The sequence below is a fragment of the Trifolium pratense genome, linkage group LG6, assembly GCF_020283565.1.
Source record: "Trifolium pratense cultivar HEN17-A07 linkage group LG6, ARS_RC_1.1, whole genome shotgun sequence".
NCBI classification, from domain to species: Eukaryota; Viridiplantae; Streptophyta; class Magnoliopsida; order Fabales; family Fabaceae; genus Trifolium; species Trifolium pratense.
In genome coordinates, this window is record NC_060064.1 from 29,359,614 (window position 1) to 29,372,968 (window position 13,355).

At 30.7% G+C, this 13,355-nt stretch overlaps 1 protein-coding gene and 2 long non-coding RNA genes across 3 annotated transcripts; 2 read left to right on the plus strand and 1 right to left on the minus strand.

Moving 5' to 3' along the window:
* Positions 1–7,659: 7,659 nt before the first annotated feature.
* Positions 7,660–8,109, minus strand: LOC123892070. Its single transcript, XM_045941917.1, has one exon. It carries the CDS (start codon positions 8,107–8,109, stop codon positions 7,660–7,662), a length of 450 nt encoding a protein of 149 aa, XP_045797873.1.
* A 1,985-nt stretch (positions 8,110–10,094) lies between these two features.
* LOC123891302 lies at positions 10,095–11,769 on the plus strand. Its single transcript, XR_006803056.1, has 3 exons — positions 10,095–10,226; positions 10,794–10,861; positions 11,693–11,769. It is a non-coding gene; the product is annotated as an uncharacterized LOC123891302 (long non-coding RNA).
* A 167-nt stretch (positions 11,770–11,936) lies between these two features.
* LOC123891301 lies at positions 11,937–12,965 on the plus strand. Its single transcript, XR_006803055.1, has 4 exons — positions 11,937–12,016; positions 12,196–12,230; positions 12,352–12,382; positions 12,737–12,965. It is a non-coding gene; the product is annotated as an uncharacterized LOC123891301 (long non-coding RNA).
* The last annotated feature ends 390 nt before the right edge of the window (positions 12,966–13,355 follow it).

The following is a 13,355-nucleotide window of genomic DNA, read 5'->3' on the forward strand; positions in this document are numbered from 1 at the left end:
ATTTTAAAAACACTCAGCGAGACAAATTGAACAATATCTTATATGCTAACATTTGTTTTTATATATTTTTTATTTGTCAAAGTAGTTTATATTTTTTTTGAATGATAAATTGTTAGTAATTGTTATGTTAGTTTTTTACACCTAATTAAGACTTGAACCATGAACCTCAAACTCCTTTAATCCATAGCTCAACAAGTTAATTGGGATACTCTTTCTAGTCCCAACTCTTAAAATTGGGTATTGGGCCTAACTCATCCTTACAAAACCGGCTTGTAAGGTGAGGATTGCCTCTTGTTTATAAACACTTAGTCAGGCCATCTCTCAACCGATGTGAGACTTCTTAATACACCCCCTCACGCTCAGCACTATTGGGCTTGATGCGTGGATATAAACAGTAGGTGGCACGATAGCGAAAACCTGATAACAGCTGGCCTAACGGATTGTGGAGAAGCTCTGATACCATTTTAAAATTGGGTATTAAGTCTAACTCATCCTTACACAATCGGCTTGTAAGGTGAGGACTATCTATTATTTATAAACACTTAGTACAAGTCATCTCTGAACCAATGTAAAATTTCTTAACATCAACTCCAAAGTATAGTATATGAATAGAGCACGGTGGTCAACAACGACACTTAAAAATAAACGGAGGATAAAAAAGAACATAATATACTTTCATCTTATCCATGTGATAAAAATGAATAAAACAAAAAGGCAATTTGATTGCATAGAAAAGGAACATTTAAAGACACACAAAACAAGGGAAAAGAATATTCCCGGAAAAAACTAGGGAAAAGAAGATCAAAACATGGAAATAAAAAGAAAAAAGCCTAGAAAGAGTTAAAATGACGAAGAGGCAATTTTTGTAGCCAACAAGATACGCAGAAAAATAATAAAAGCCTAGAAAATAAACATGAAGTTTAAAATTGTCTTTTATGTTTAGTTACACATTACACACAGGACAAAAACATTTCCGGATAGTACATGACATAACAAAATTGTATCAGAGAGATGGAGCGATAATATTTTTTATATTCGAATATAAAATGAGTATTTTCGTATTTTTTATAGTTGTACTGTGGATAAAAAGTTATCTTGTGGTTCTGTGAGGAACAAAAATTCTTGTTTTTGTCTTGTCTCTTACTACCTATTTTATCCAGTCTCATTCCCCTAACTAGTTTCTTAATCAAACAGTGTATAACAATAGTCGTTAAATCCAGTACCTTATTTTTCAGCAAATCAAACGCACCTTAAATATATAATTTTATAATGTATTCACTGTTTTGTTTTATATAATTATAAAAGAATTGACAGAGTGCTTAACTCCATTTAAATTTTTTAAACATTTTAAAATTAATATTTGAATAGTAAACTATATGTTCGACGATCCTCATGTTTTCCTCATCATCCTCATGTTTTGAACATCAAAACATGAGAATCATGTCTCAATTGAAGACCCTCGGAGTGATCACGAAAATTGTAAAAACAATGATGAAGATCATGTGAAAAAGCATATGAATATATAGTCATGGTTTTGAGAACCATGGTGAAGTGCATGTCGAAAATCATGAAAATAGTCATGGTAGCCATGATGAGAGTTGTAATTGTCCAATATTTTATACGCATTATTTAGTTGATTAATTTGATATGTAAAATCCCCATAATTTATGTTTATAGTGATTTAATTAATTATTTATTTTAATATTAATTATTTGACAAATTATTAGGTATTTTAAATATTTTATTAATTATTTTAATATTTCATTTGACTATATATATTCCACCGTTTTGGTGGTTAGAATTTTTTTCTTCCCACCCCCTGTTTCTTTTCTACCTCACGGATTTCCATTTTTATTCTTGTATAAAAATTTCGGAACGCGTAAAAAAATTCGGAATGTGTTTTCCGAATATCTTCCAAATACTACCACATATCATATACTCTTTGTCATATCTCTCATCCAACAAAATGGACAAAACCATATAAGCCACGACCCTCATCAAGAGTGGACCACCAAGCCTCATGTTAGGTTCTTTCTTTCTTGCAAGATTTCTTGGTTTGTCCTTCTTTTCTTGAAAAGCTCGTGTAATAGAAGTGTCGTGTTAAGGGAGAAAAGCGTCTAAGATAAGATCTTTTTCTCCATATACTATGTTACATAGAGATTGCGTTGTGAGATAGTGATAGAACATTTATCTATTGAAAAGAAACTAATAAAAAAAAAACTAATTTTATTCATGATTATGTGTTTAATTGGTGGAAAAGTAAGACATTTGATAAAAAAAAAATGTTAGAATGAAATATGCTTGAATCCGTGGTCATATATATTTGAATAATTTGGTTAATAATGTTTTTGCAATTGTATATGTTTGACGATTTAATTATTATGTTTGGTGTGGTTATATTTGTCACTTGTAAGTTCGAATATGCACATAAAAATAAAAATTAATATTTAAAATTCATTGTGAGTTAGTTTCTTGCTTCGGGATGTCGACATGTCCGGTTTTAAAGAAATTGATTTGTTTCACATTATTGAGACATGATTCATATAAGATGTGTATATTGGAGATGTGGTAGTATGTCTTTGTGGCAAGTTTGATGTTTTTTGGCCTTTGTGGTTAGTTTGACGTTTTTCTTGTCTTTGTGGCGAATTTTTCTTCCTCCCACACCACCACCACACCCCCCACCCCCTATTATGGATTCTATTGTCTTGTATATTTTTAAAATAATGAGTTGGTTAAGCTCCATGCAACCCCGCAGTATAAATGATATAGAAACAAATGAGAAAGAAATATAGGAACTCAAGTGGTTTATTTCTTGCGTATCTAATAAGTTGAGTTGTCCTAACCTGCTTTATATTTATAAGTTTTCTAAGTTCTTCGGTAGCTGGACTAAATTTGTGTTTTAATCATGTAGAAAAAGAATAAGATGTCTTAGAGCATAAGCTCTATTTCATCTTATTCTTCTTACACCATTAGATAAAAGAGTCGCGAAGATAAAGAATTATTCACTACGAACTATATTCGTAATCTTAGCAATATCAATTATGGTTGACTTTTGAACGAATATTGCAAAAGTGAAGTTCCCCTTACTTAGAAAAGACTACGAACTATATTCACAATCTTAGCAATATCAATTGTGACTCGCCTTTGAAGAAAAATGTGAAAAGTGAAGTTCCGCGCGAAAAGCAGAGGTTCACGAAGATCCGAAAATCCATTTTTATTAACCCCCAAGTATCTTTTATCCCCCCCCCTCCAACCAACTTCTCTTTTTGCCCATAAACCTAAGTTTCGGAAACAATATTCCGCTCACTTTCAAGTTCGAAATTTTTTTTCCAAAATTTTCCTTTATAGAGACAAGATGTGTATCACTTCTTCATTACTCAATCAAAATCTCTCTCAAAGAAGCTTGCATTTTTCCTTGAAGTGGTGGACTAAAATCAACATTATAGAGGGTTGGAAAAGGCTTTTTACACTCTTTGAGGCATGGTTATTTGCATTAGTAAGTTGTAGGTTCGTAAACATAAAGCACCCTCTGACACAGTTATATTGGAAAATATTTTCCGATATTTCACCTGGGAAAAATCAGAGAATATGTTGCAAAATTTTCCTTACTTGCAATTTTAAAATAGGGGGATCAATTCTGCAAAATGGGAAAAATAGGGCCAAAACTACAATTAAGCCTAAAACTTGCTTGTACGAAAAAGAAGGAGGATAGGATATGACAGGAACAAATTTATACTTGGGAGTGACGTAATACCATGAAATGCCGTTTTGTGTATAAAATGCATTTTTTCGAACCTGAACGCGAGCCGAAAAAGTATCATTATTATTAAACAAGGACCAAAACCCACAAAGTTGTTAAACAACCTGCCAACAAAATTTTTATCTAGCGGTCCCCGTGAGCTAACTCAGTTGGTAGGGACGTCACATTATATATGCAGGAGTCAGGGTTCAAACCCCGAACACTCTACTTATTCACCTTTAAGGTGAAATTTCTAGTCACTAGACTACTTAACAAAAATAATAATAAATCATCTTAGCTGTTTTAATTGTATGAGGATCATTGAACATATAATTTACTATTCAAATAGTATTAATTTTAAAATGTTAAAAAGATTAAATGGAGTTAAGCACTCTGTCAACTCTTTTATAATTATATAAAACAAAACATTGAATACATTATAAAATTATATGTGTGTTTGATCTGCTAAAAAATAGGGAACTGGATTGTACAACTTTTGTTATACACTATTTGATTTATAAACTGGTTATGAGACATGACAAAATAGGTAGCAAGAGACAGAACAAAAACAAGAATTTTTGTCTCTCACTGAACCACGAGACAACTTTTCAGTACAACTATAAAAAATATGAAAATACTCATTTTATTTCTGAATATAAAAAATATTATCGTCATATATCTCTTCGGTATAATTTTGTTTTATCTTGTAGTACTATCTAGTTTTGTACTGTTTTATCCAGTACTTATTGTTTTGCGAATCAAACACTTAAATGTTCTTTTCCTATGCAATCAAATTGCTTTCTTATTTTAATTTTTATCACATGTGTGGATGAAAGTAGATTTAATACTCTTTTATCTCATTTTATTCTATAATTTTTTTTAAGCAACCAAATTATAATATATAACAATATCTTATGCACATGAACTACACATAATAATGTTGGATCTTTCCTCTTTATTTGCGATCTTCATCACGAAATAGTACTATGAACAACGTTCCACTAAACACCAATCTTCATCTTCATAATTTTCTTCTTTGACTTGTTCAATAGGCAATGGAATCTCCGCTTCTTCTTCATCATCTAGTGTTAGTGTGCATGAATAATTTACATAATTATCAAAATGGTCAACATTTTCATCTTCCACCTCATCGTTGTCATCCATATGGAAATTGGTAAGATGATTCAAAGTCCCGGTTGCAGACAACCCGGCTAGCTTAGAATCGCGAGTATCCGTGAACCGAAAATTCTTGGAATTACCTTTGGATTTATTCATTGACTTGGTGACCGGGTGGAAGTGACAAGAGATGCACCGTGACGTGCGACATTTACCGGTTAATTTAGAATGGTTGGTGGGCTTTGAGGGTGCCTTTGTTAAGTGTCCAGCTTTTATAGGGGACCCGGACTGTGTGAGGGTTGTGGATGTCGGGTTTTTTGTATGGTCCAACATGGCCTCACCATACCATGTTGTTTACCCTCTCTCTTCTTCATTTTGTTAAATTGGGGTTTGGACTAAAGAGATTTATGAAAAATATATAGATGAATGAATTGTGATTATATAATGATAGATTTGGGAAGGGATGAAGTGGAACTTGGGAAGCAAGGTGAAGTAACATAGTTATGTGTGCTGCCCAAGTAGTTATCAGAAAAATTATTAATTATTGTAAAGATGTAAAAAATGTATATATAAATTGTGAGCCTTTGGCTCCTTTATTTGGCCAAAAAATATATAATTGTATTAATAGGGTTGTTGAATTTTCAACTCCGATGTTTTAGATTGGGATATCATTTTTTATTTTTTTTGGTGATAAGGGATACAATTTTTTTCACTCTATAATTTTTTTACAAAAAAAAAAAACTAAATTCTTACTCTATACTTATTTTACAAAAAAAAAAATTTAATATAACAAATTGATGTTTGAATTCCGACTAAAATAAATATTCACATTTAAAATCTATAATGTCTCAAACAAAATAACATATATGCAATAATAAAAAATTATTTTAGTTTGGCAATTCATTCAAATAAAATAAGTGTATAGAATTAACTTAACAAGTTGTACCAAAAAAAATAATAATAATTAACTTAACAAGTTGTCCTATCGATTAAACAAATATATAAATGATTCCTTCCATCACTTTTTTAGAATATACGACACTGACACAATCACGATCTTCTATTTTTTTTCTTAGACAAAGTGATAAACATACCGATAAAACTTACACAAATTGTGAAATTTCATGTTTAACTTTAGATAAAAATATCTGGCCAAACAATATTAATATTTGTTAGTTGAATTATAACTTGTCTACACCTTTTCTTCTTTTCTTTTATATCTCTTTATTCATAACCATTTTCTTACTTTAAAGATGTACACCCTTGATACGAAATATAAGGATAAATAAGTAAAAAGATGATAATGTATTTGGATCAAATATATTATTTTTTTATTTTTTTTACTAATTTTGACTCATATTTCCTTCCTTATCGAGTTATTAGTAGGCAACAAAGATCATAAGACATATAACTTTACGATCAGCAATCATAAGATGTGTAATTTTGTTACTACCTTGCTTTAATTAACTTTTCCACCAGCGAGTTCGGATGCAAAACAATATTCCAAGCTTATTTTGCTACCATAGCCATATTAAAAATTTGAAAATTTCGAAAGTCCAAACCGTCTTGAGCTTCGGGCAAGCAAGTCTCTCCGATGCTAACCAATGAATACATTACCATCACTCTACCAAAAAGCATTTATGATTTTTTTCAATATCATCAATAAGTGAGGAATGAAGAATAAACACACTCATAATAATATAGGAAGGTATCGCCTGGAACACCGACTTTATCATTACTACCTTACCGGCTCTCTACTCATTTTTCTATTTATCCAAATTAATGAAAATAATACAAAAATTTTACTCAATTTCTCTCTTATTTCTCTTCCTTCATATTTCTCTCGACATCCATAAACAGTGTAAAAGTAAATATAGGGCCACCAAAATTAGTCTTCTTGACGGTTTATCAATGAAGAAAATCATATATTTAAAATTTACTTATTAATCATAGTTACTTGCTTCATGGTTTCTATAAAACAATTGGAAAATATTAAATAGTGCACCCGGTGTACTAGTTAAGCATACCAAAAAAGAAATTTTACCTTGAAACTCGTGCATTCAATACATTGAAAGTGTAAAAAGTTGTTTTTATCAACATTAACTTTATGTTTTATTTCTATTTTTTTGTATGTTTAACAAGTGCATCGGGTGCACTGTTTAACATGACCCAAAACAATTTTAAAGATATGTATACGAATAGGAATAATATTTTTTTAAATACAATATTCATTCATTCATTCAAATTCATAAGGAATACACCATATCAAGACGGGACAAACACCGTAGGAAGACAGGAAGTTAAAACAAAAACTTCACACTAAGACGGGATTAAAGCAACATCGGATGAAAAAATCACAAAAGAGAAAACAACAAAACCTAAAAAATATGTGATATCAATTATTTAAATAAAGAAATAAAAAAACAATCAAGAGAGTAGTGATTCCGAATCAAAATTAATCATAAATCTAATTGATGAACAAGAAGAGAAAAAAAAACTCAAGAAAATTAAAGTTGGAGAGTGGCGGCTGTTGAAGAGAAAGAGACGATTAGGAGTAATATTTATTTCAAAGGATTTTTTTATTGTTATTCCTACAACAACAAAAGTTATTAACAAATTCCAGTTTATGTATCCAAAAAAATAATTCCAATTTTTTATTCATGGCCATAATATTGTCAACCGGATAAGCTAGAAGACATACATATAATTTTGGATCTTAATTTTGGATTAAATTAACCCTCCCTCCTTTCAAGCAATTGTAAGTGGAGATAAATAAACAATATAAAATCAAATCATGAACAACGTTACACCAAACGCCAATCTTCATCTTCATATTTTTCTTCTTTAATTTGTTCAACAGGCAATGGAATCTTCACTTCTTTATCAATATGGTCAACCTTTTCATCTTCCACCTCCGCATCATCCATATAGCAATTACTAATATGGTTCAAGGTCCCGGTCGCGGACAACCCGTCTAGCTTCGAATCGGATTGATCCATGAACTGGATATGCTTGGAATTACCTTTGGATTTGTTTTTTGACTTGGAGACCGGATGAATGCGGCAACCGGTGCACTTTGACGCGCAACATTTACCCGTAAATTTGGAATGGTTGGTGGGCTTGGAAGGTACCTTTGTGAAGAGTCCAGCTGTTGGAGGTGAATCGAACCGATTGATGAATCGGGTACCGGGTATTGGGTTTGGTAGGATCGGATATGTCCTCACCATACCATGTTGTTTACCCTCTCTCTTCATTTTGTTGAATTGGGGTTTGGGCTAAAGAGATTGATGAAAAATAGATGAATGAATTGTGATTATATAATGAAGTAGAACTTGGGAAGCAAGGTGAAGTAGTATAGTTATGCGTGCCTACCAAGTTTTTTTTTTTTTTTGATACATATATGTGTGCTTACCAAGTAGTTATCAGAATAATTGGACCAAATAAAATAAATTCATAAAATAATGTTATTATATATAAAGATTTTTTTTTACTCATATATATATAAAGATTTAAAAAAAAAATATAAATTGTACCAATAAGGTTGTTTAGTTCTGATAAATAAAAAATAAGGTTGTTTAGTAGAGGAGGCTGAATTTTCAACTCATCGTAATAAATTATTTGAGTTTGGCAACGCATTCTAATTAAATACGTGCATATAATTTTTTTAAAAAAATTTGGTATCCGGCCATAAAATCGACTAATCCAAGGAGACTAATTTTACCGCTTACTTACGGGGTCCCATTTAAAGTCAGAGATTTTTTTTTCTGTAAGACCTTGAGAGGAGCATACTCCAAAGTGAATTAATAAGTGTATATAATTAACTAAAGGAGTTTGGCAACTCATTCTAATTAAATAATTAAATAAGTGTATAAATATAAATATTATCATATAAGATATTGTTTGATTTATTTCTATTAATATTTTCAAAATATCAAATTTCTATATTTTTTACTAATAGACAATTAAATATATTCGTAATCAAAATTATATATTAACATATATGCATTGGTCAATAAATTCTTATATTTTGAGGCGGAAGGAGTATACAACACAATCATACTATCAACAAAAAAGAATACAACACACTCAAACCTCATATATAACCTTTCACTTTCTTTTTATATACACAAAATAATACTACCTCCGTCACTAATTATAAGTCCTTGTTGGACCACTGCACGTATGTCAATGCACAATTTTGATCACTAATATCTTTAATTGTTTATTAGTAAAAATTATAAAAGTTTAATATTTTGAACATATTCATCAAAACAAATTGAACAATATCTTATATGCTAATATTTACATTTATATATTATTAAAAAAAAAATACGGTCAAAACAAGGTAATTGAATAATATATTTTTGTCAAACAACGTCTTATAATTATGGACGGAGGTAGTATATACCATTGAAAAACACACCGGAGACAATCCTTTTTCCATGTAAGACCATTTACAATGGTAACCAAACTCAACACCAACTTTTTCAATTCCCAACACTCCACATCATTTTTCCTTTCTTTCACCTAATAATTCAACACTCATTCAATTTTTATCCTCTCCAATGGTTTTTCATTCAACACTCTACGCCACCATTTTTTATTTCATATTCTTATTTAAATTTATATTTTTGTTTTTATGATTACATAAAATTACAATTATCGATTAAAATTAAATTAAAATAATAAACATTTAAAATTGTTGGGATAATTAGATGAATTTTGGATGTTGAAATGATTATTGGGATCCATTTCACTAAAAAAAGAATAAAACTTCAAAATAAACACTAATAGAAAGATAATAATAAGATTAAGATAGTGAAAACTTGGTTTTTTTTTTATGTGTTCAAATCAAATGAATCACTACAACAAAAACTTTGACTTGCGACAGATTAACCACGACAGTTTGTTGCAACTGTCGCCGCTATTTTTAATTTTGAGGATTGCGGCCGTTTCGACTAAACAGTCGTGACTTATATCACAGGGCTTAACATTCACTCACATTCCCTCTAGTACTCGCTACTTTTTTCAGTCTCAAGATCCTAAGCTATTCAAATTCAATCACAATCACAATCACAAGTTCTTCATTTTCACCTAAAACTGTTCAAATTACTCGTTCAATCTTCAGATTCAAACTCGCGTGTGAGTAACGAAAGCACAAGATTCAGATTTTTCGTTCGATCTTCGTTTGATCTTCCTTCAGATTCAACCTTCTTCTTACCCTAAGCTATATAATCTTCGTCTTCACCCTAAGATTAAGATTCGAATTCGTTCGTTTCAATCTAAGCTTCAGATTCAAACAACTCGTTTGTTCAAAGTAAGCTTCAAATTCTCCTCAAATTCTTCAATTAACCTTCAAAATCAACTTCAGGTTCAGTTTCTCACTTCGCTACTGTTGAATTTTTTACTTATTGTTCCAATTTTTTCATCATATGGTAGATTAATAAATTGGTAATTAGGTATATGAAATTTATCTATTCATTTGTTATATGTTTTGATTGAGTATGAAGAATTAGGCATTTAAAATTTATGAGAATTAGGTATTTGAAATTTATACACTTTTTGTTGTATATTTTGATTGAGTATGAAGAATTAGGTATTTCAAGCTTCTTATATGAACAGAGCTAATATTTGACAATATTCCATTAGCATCATCAAAAAGAATAAAATGATTAATTCTATTAGTACCGAGCTTCTCAGTATCACAGTAATAGGCCTTAAATTCCTTTTCCAATTATCTAGCATCTAAGTTGGTTGTGGACTGTGGTGAACATATCTTAGTTGGGTGTGGTGAACATATTTGTTTCAAATAACTTATTTGGCCATTCTACAAGTCACTTAGTAGAGCACTCCTATGGGTGTTGCAGTAAGGTTCTTTGTCTCAAAATATTTTCATAACCCTTGATGAATCTATCAATATATTTGTGTGATTGAGCAGGTACGATGCAGCTGTGTTGACATCGCTGATGACAGTGTCCTATCGGTCAATTCAATCACAAATTTCTTGTATGTTTTCTCGATCAATCGCTTCCACTTTCTATATTTCATTTGTTTAAGCTATGTTGCTCTTGTATTTTAATAGTCCTGACTTGTGACTATGATCCATTTGAAATCTTTAGCATGATTAATTATCGATACAATAGTTTCAATTGTTGCAAATTTTATATAGTTTCAAATTAGATGTTATTGAAGGGACTATTTGGTTGAGTTCGTCATTTTACATAGAGCAACCTGAAAATTTTGGTCATTTGTGTGCTTGTTATGTTTTGAGTTGTTTAACTAAATTTTGAAAATCGTTGCTCTCATCCATGTTGTTGCTTATTGGACTATGTTGGTAGATTACCTAAAGGCAGGTTAGTGACCGTATAAACCACAATGTGACCTTAGCTTACCTATAGGCTCTATAGCTATTGAAGGAAAACATTTAACCTGGTTCTGTTACTTCTGGAAATGCTTCAAGTTTTAATGTTTTTTCTTCTTTTTTTTTTTCTTTTTGTGATAGTGTTATTAAATTGGAATCGGACTAGTGTTTGAGTTGTGTGCTTGGTTTGTTTAGTTAGGAAATTTTATTCACTACATGATTGCTTTTGTTTCTGGTTTTGTTGTCGGATTCACTGTTGTTTGGCACATGGCTTTGGTTACCCTTGTTGTTCCTATGATTGTTGTGGTTGAATGCATTCATACAACCCATACAACTACTTTGGCTAAGCTCTCTAGTAAGAGCCAAGAAGCTCTTTCTCAAGCTAGCAACATTGTTGAACACCTACAGAATAAGAATAACACGTTGTTTCTCTTCAAAGTTATTAATTTAGTAAAGCCATTGGGTGATTTTGTTAGGTGATTTTATTGTTGATATTGCAGACGGTTGTGCAAATCTGAGTCCCAAGCACTACAAGATTACTCTGAAGTAGAACAGATATTCATATTTTTAAGACGATTTAATTTATTTTGGAGTTGTGCATACAATCATTATCATACTAAACTTGTAGTTTTGGCAAATAGGCATCTTTAGTATCCACTTTATGTATATAGTGAAAATCTTATGCCTGATGCGTTGGACTAATTCAAAGTGAAAATCTTGCAGTAGTAAAGTGAAAGGCTTCTTGTTTATTCTACAACATCTATCTGGCATGGCTGGTAGTTGCTAGTTCTTTGTATCAGGTAATCTTTAGCTTTAAGCTTCTTGTTATTTGAGGTGTAAGGTGAAAGGCTTATGTTACTGCTTTTTTAGTCTTGTATTTGCTTTGGCTAAGTTTCTTCTTGAATCATTTTTTTTCCGACAATCCTTCTTGAATCAATTGAAATGTTTATATTTTGAGGTGTTTTTGTGATGCTTTCAGGGATAATATAGTCAAATGGGCAGGAAAAAGAACTGGTACGCCAGTTATTTATTAGTATATAGTTTGTTGTAGTGAATAGCTTGAATTCTCTTTTTGAAATTCCATTTCTCTCAATGCCTGATTTTTTTTTTTTTTTTAAATTTTTATATATTATAGGATGCTTGCAATAAGAAAAGCAATCAGCGAGGTAATTTTTCTACTGTGATGGTAATTGTGTTTAGCTTTGTGTTTTTCGGTGTATAAAAATATATAAGAACTCTTGCATTTAGAATTTTAGATGATTATGAACTTAGAGAAATGATACTGAGATGATAGGTTTACAAGAGTGGCTAATTCTAGTTATTGGTATATCTATATAATTCTAGTTTCTTTTTTGTATTGTTTTTGTGGCTAATTCTAGTTATTGGTATATCTATATAATTCTAGTTTCTTTTTTGTATTGTTTTTGTGCAATATTTTGGTGTATAAAAAGAGGATATCATGACAGATCTTACAAATTTGGCCTCAAAGATGCTATCTATAACCATGTTTTGTTGTTCAGAACTGGATTTAAGGAGGACAAGAATTTCCAAGTTTTTTAAATTCTGTAATAGCCGACTGTTATCATGTCACCGAGTATCTGGGATTTGCTGCATTTAATAAAGCTATGCAAGCTCATGATCTGCACACAGGTGTTGATGTTTGTATTAAAATTATAAAGAACAACAAGGATTTCTTTGATCAAAGCCTTGATGAGATCAAACTTCTCAAGTATGTCAATAAGCATATTCCTGGAGACAAGTATCACATTTTGCAATTATATAATTATTTCCATTATAGAGTAACTGGATGAGATCAAAGCCTTGATGACTAATCTTATTCATATTGTTGCATTTTACTTTCAATCAATTGTGTTTGTGGCTATGCCAATTTTTAATACTTTCACAATTTTGTTAATATTTTGGGAAGATTTGAATTACATTATGAGGTAAAAAAAAAGAAGGAAATTCCAAAAAAAAAAAGAAAAGGAAAAGAACAAATAATTGCAGGAAAAAGAGGCCAGAATTTTTTTTTATAAAAAGATATATATTGCGACGGTTTCCAACCGCCGCTAAAAAGATATATAGAGGGACGACAGTTCAAAACCGCCGCGAAATAGTTCAAAAATTGCAGCTCTGTTT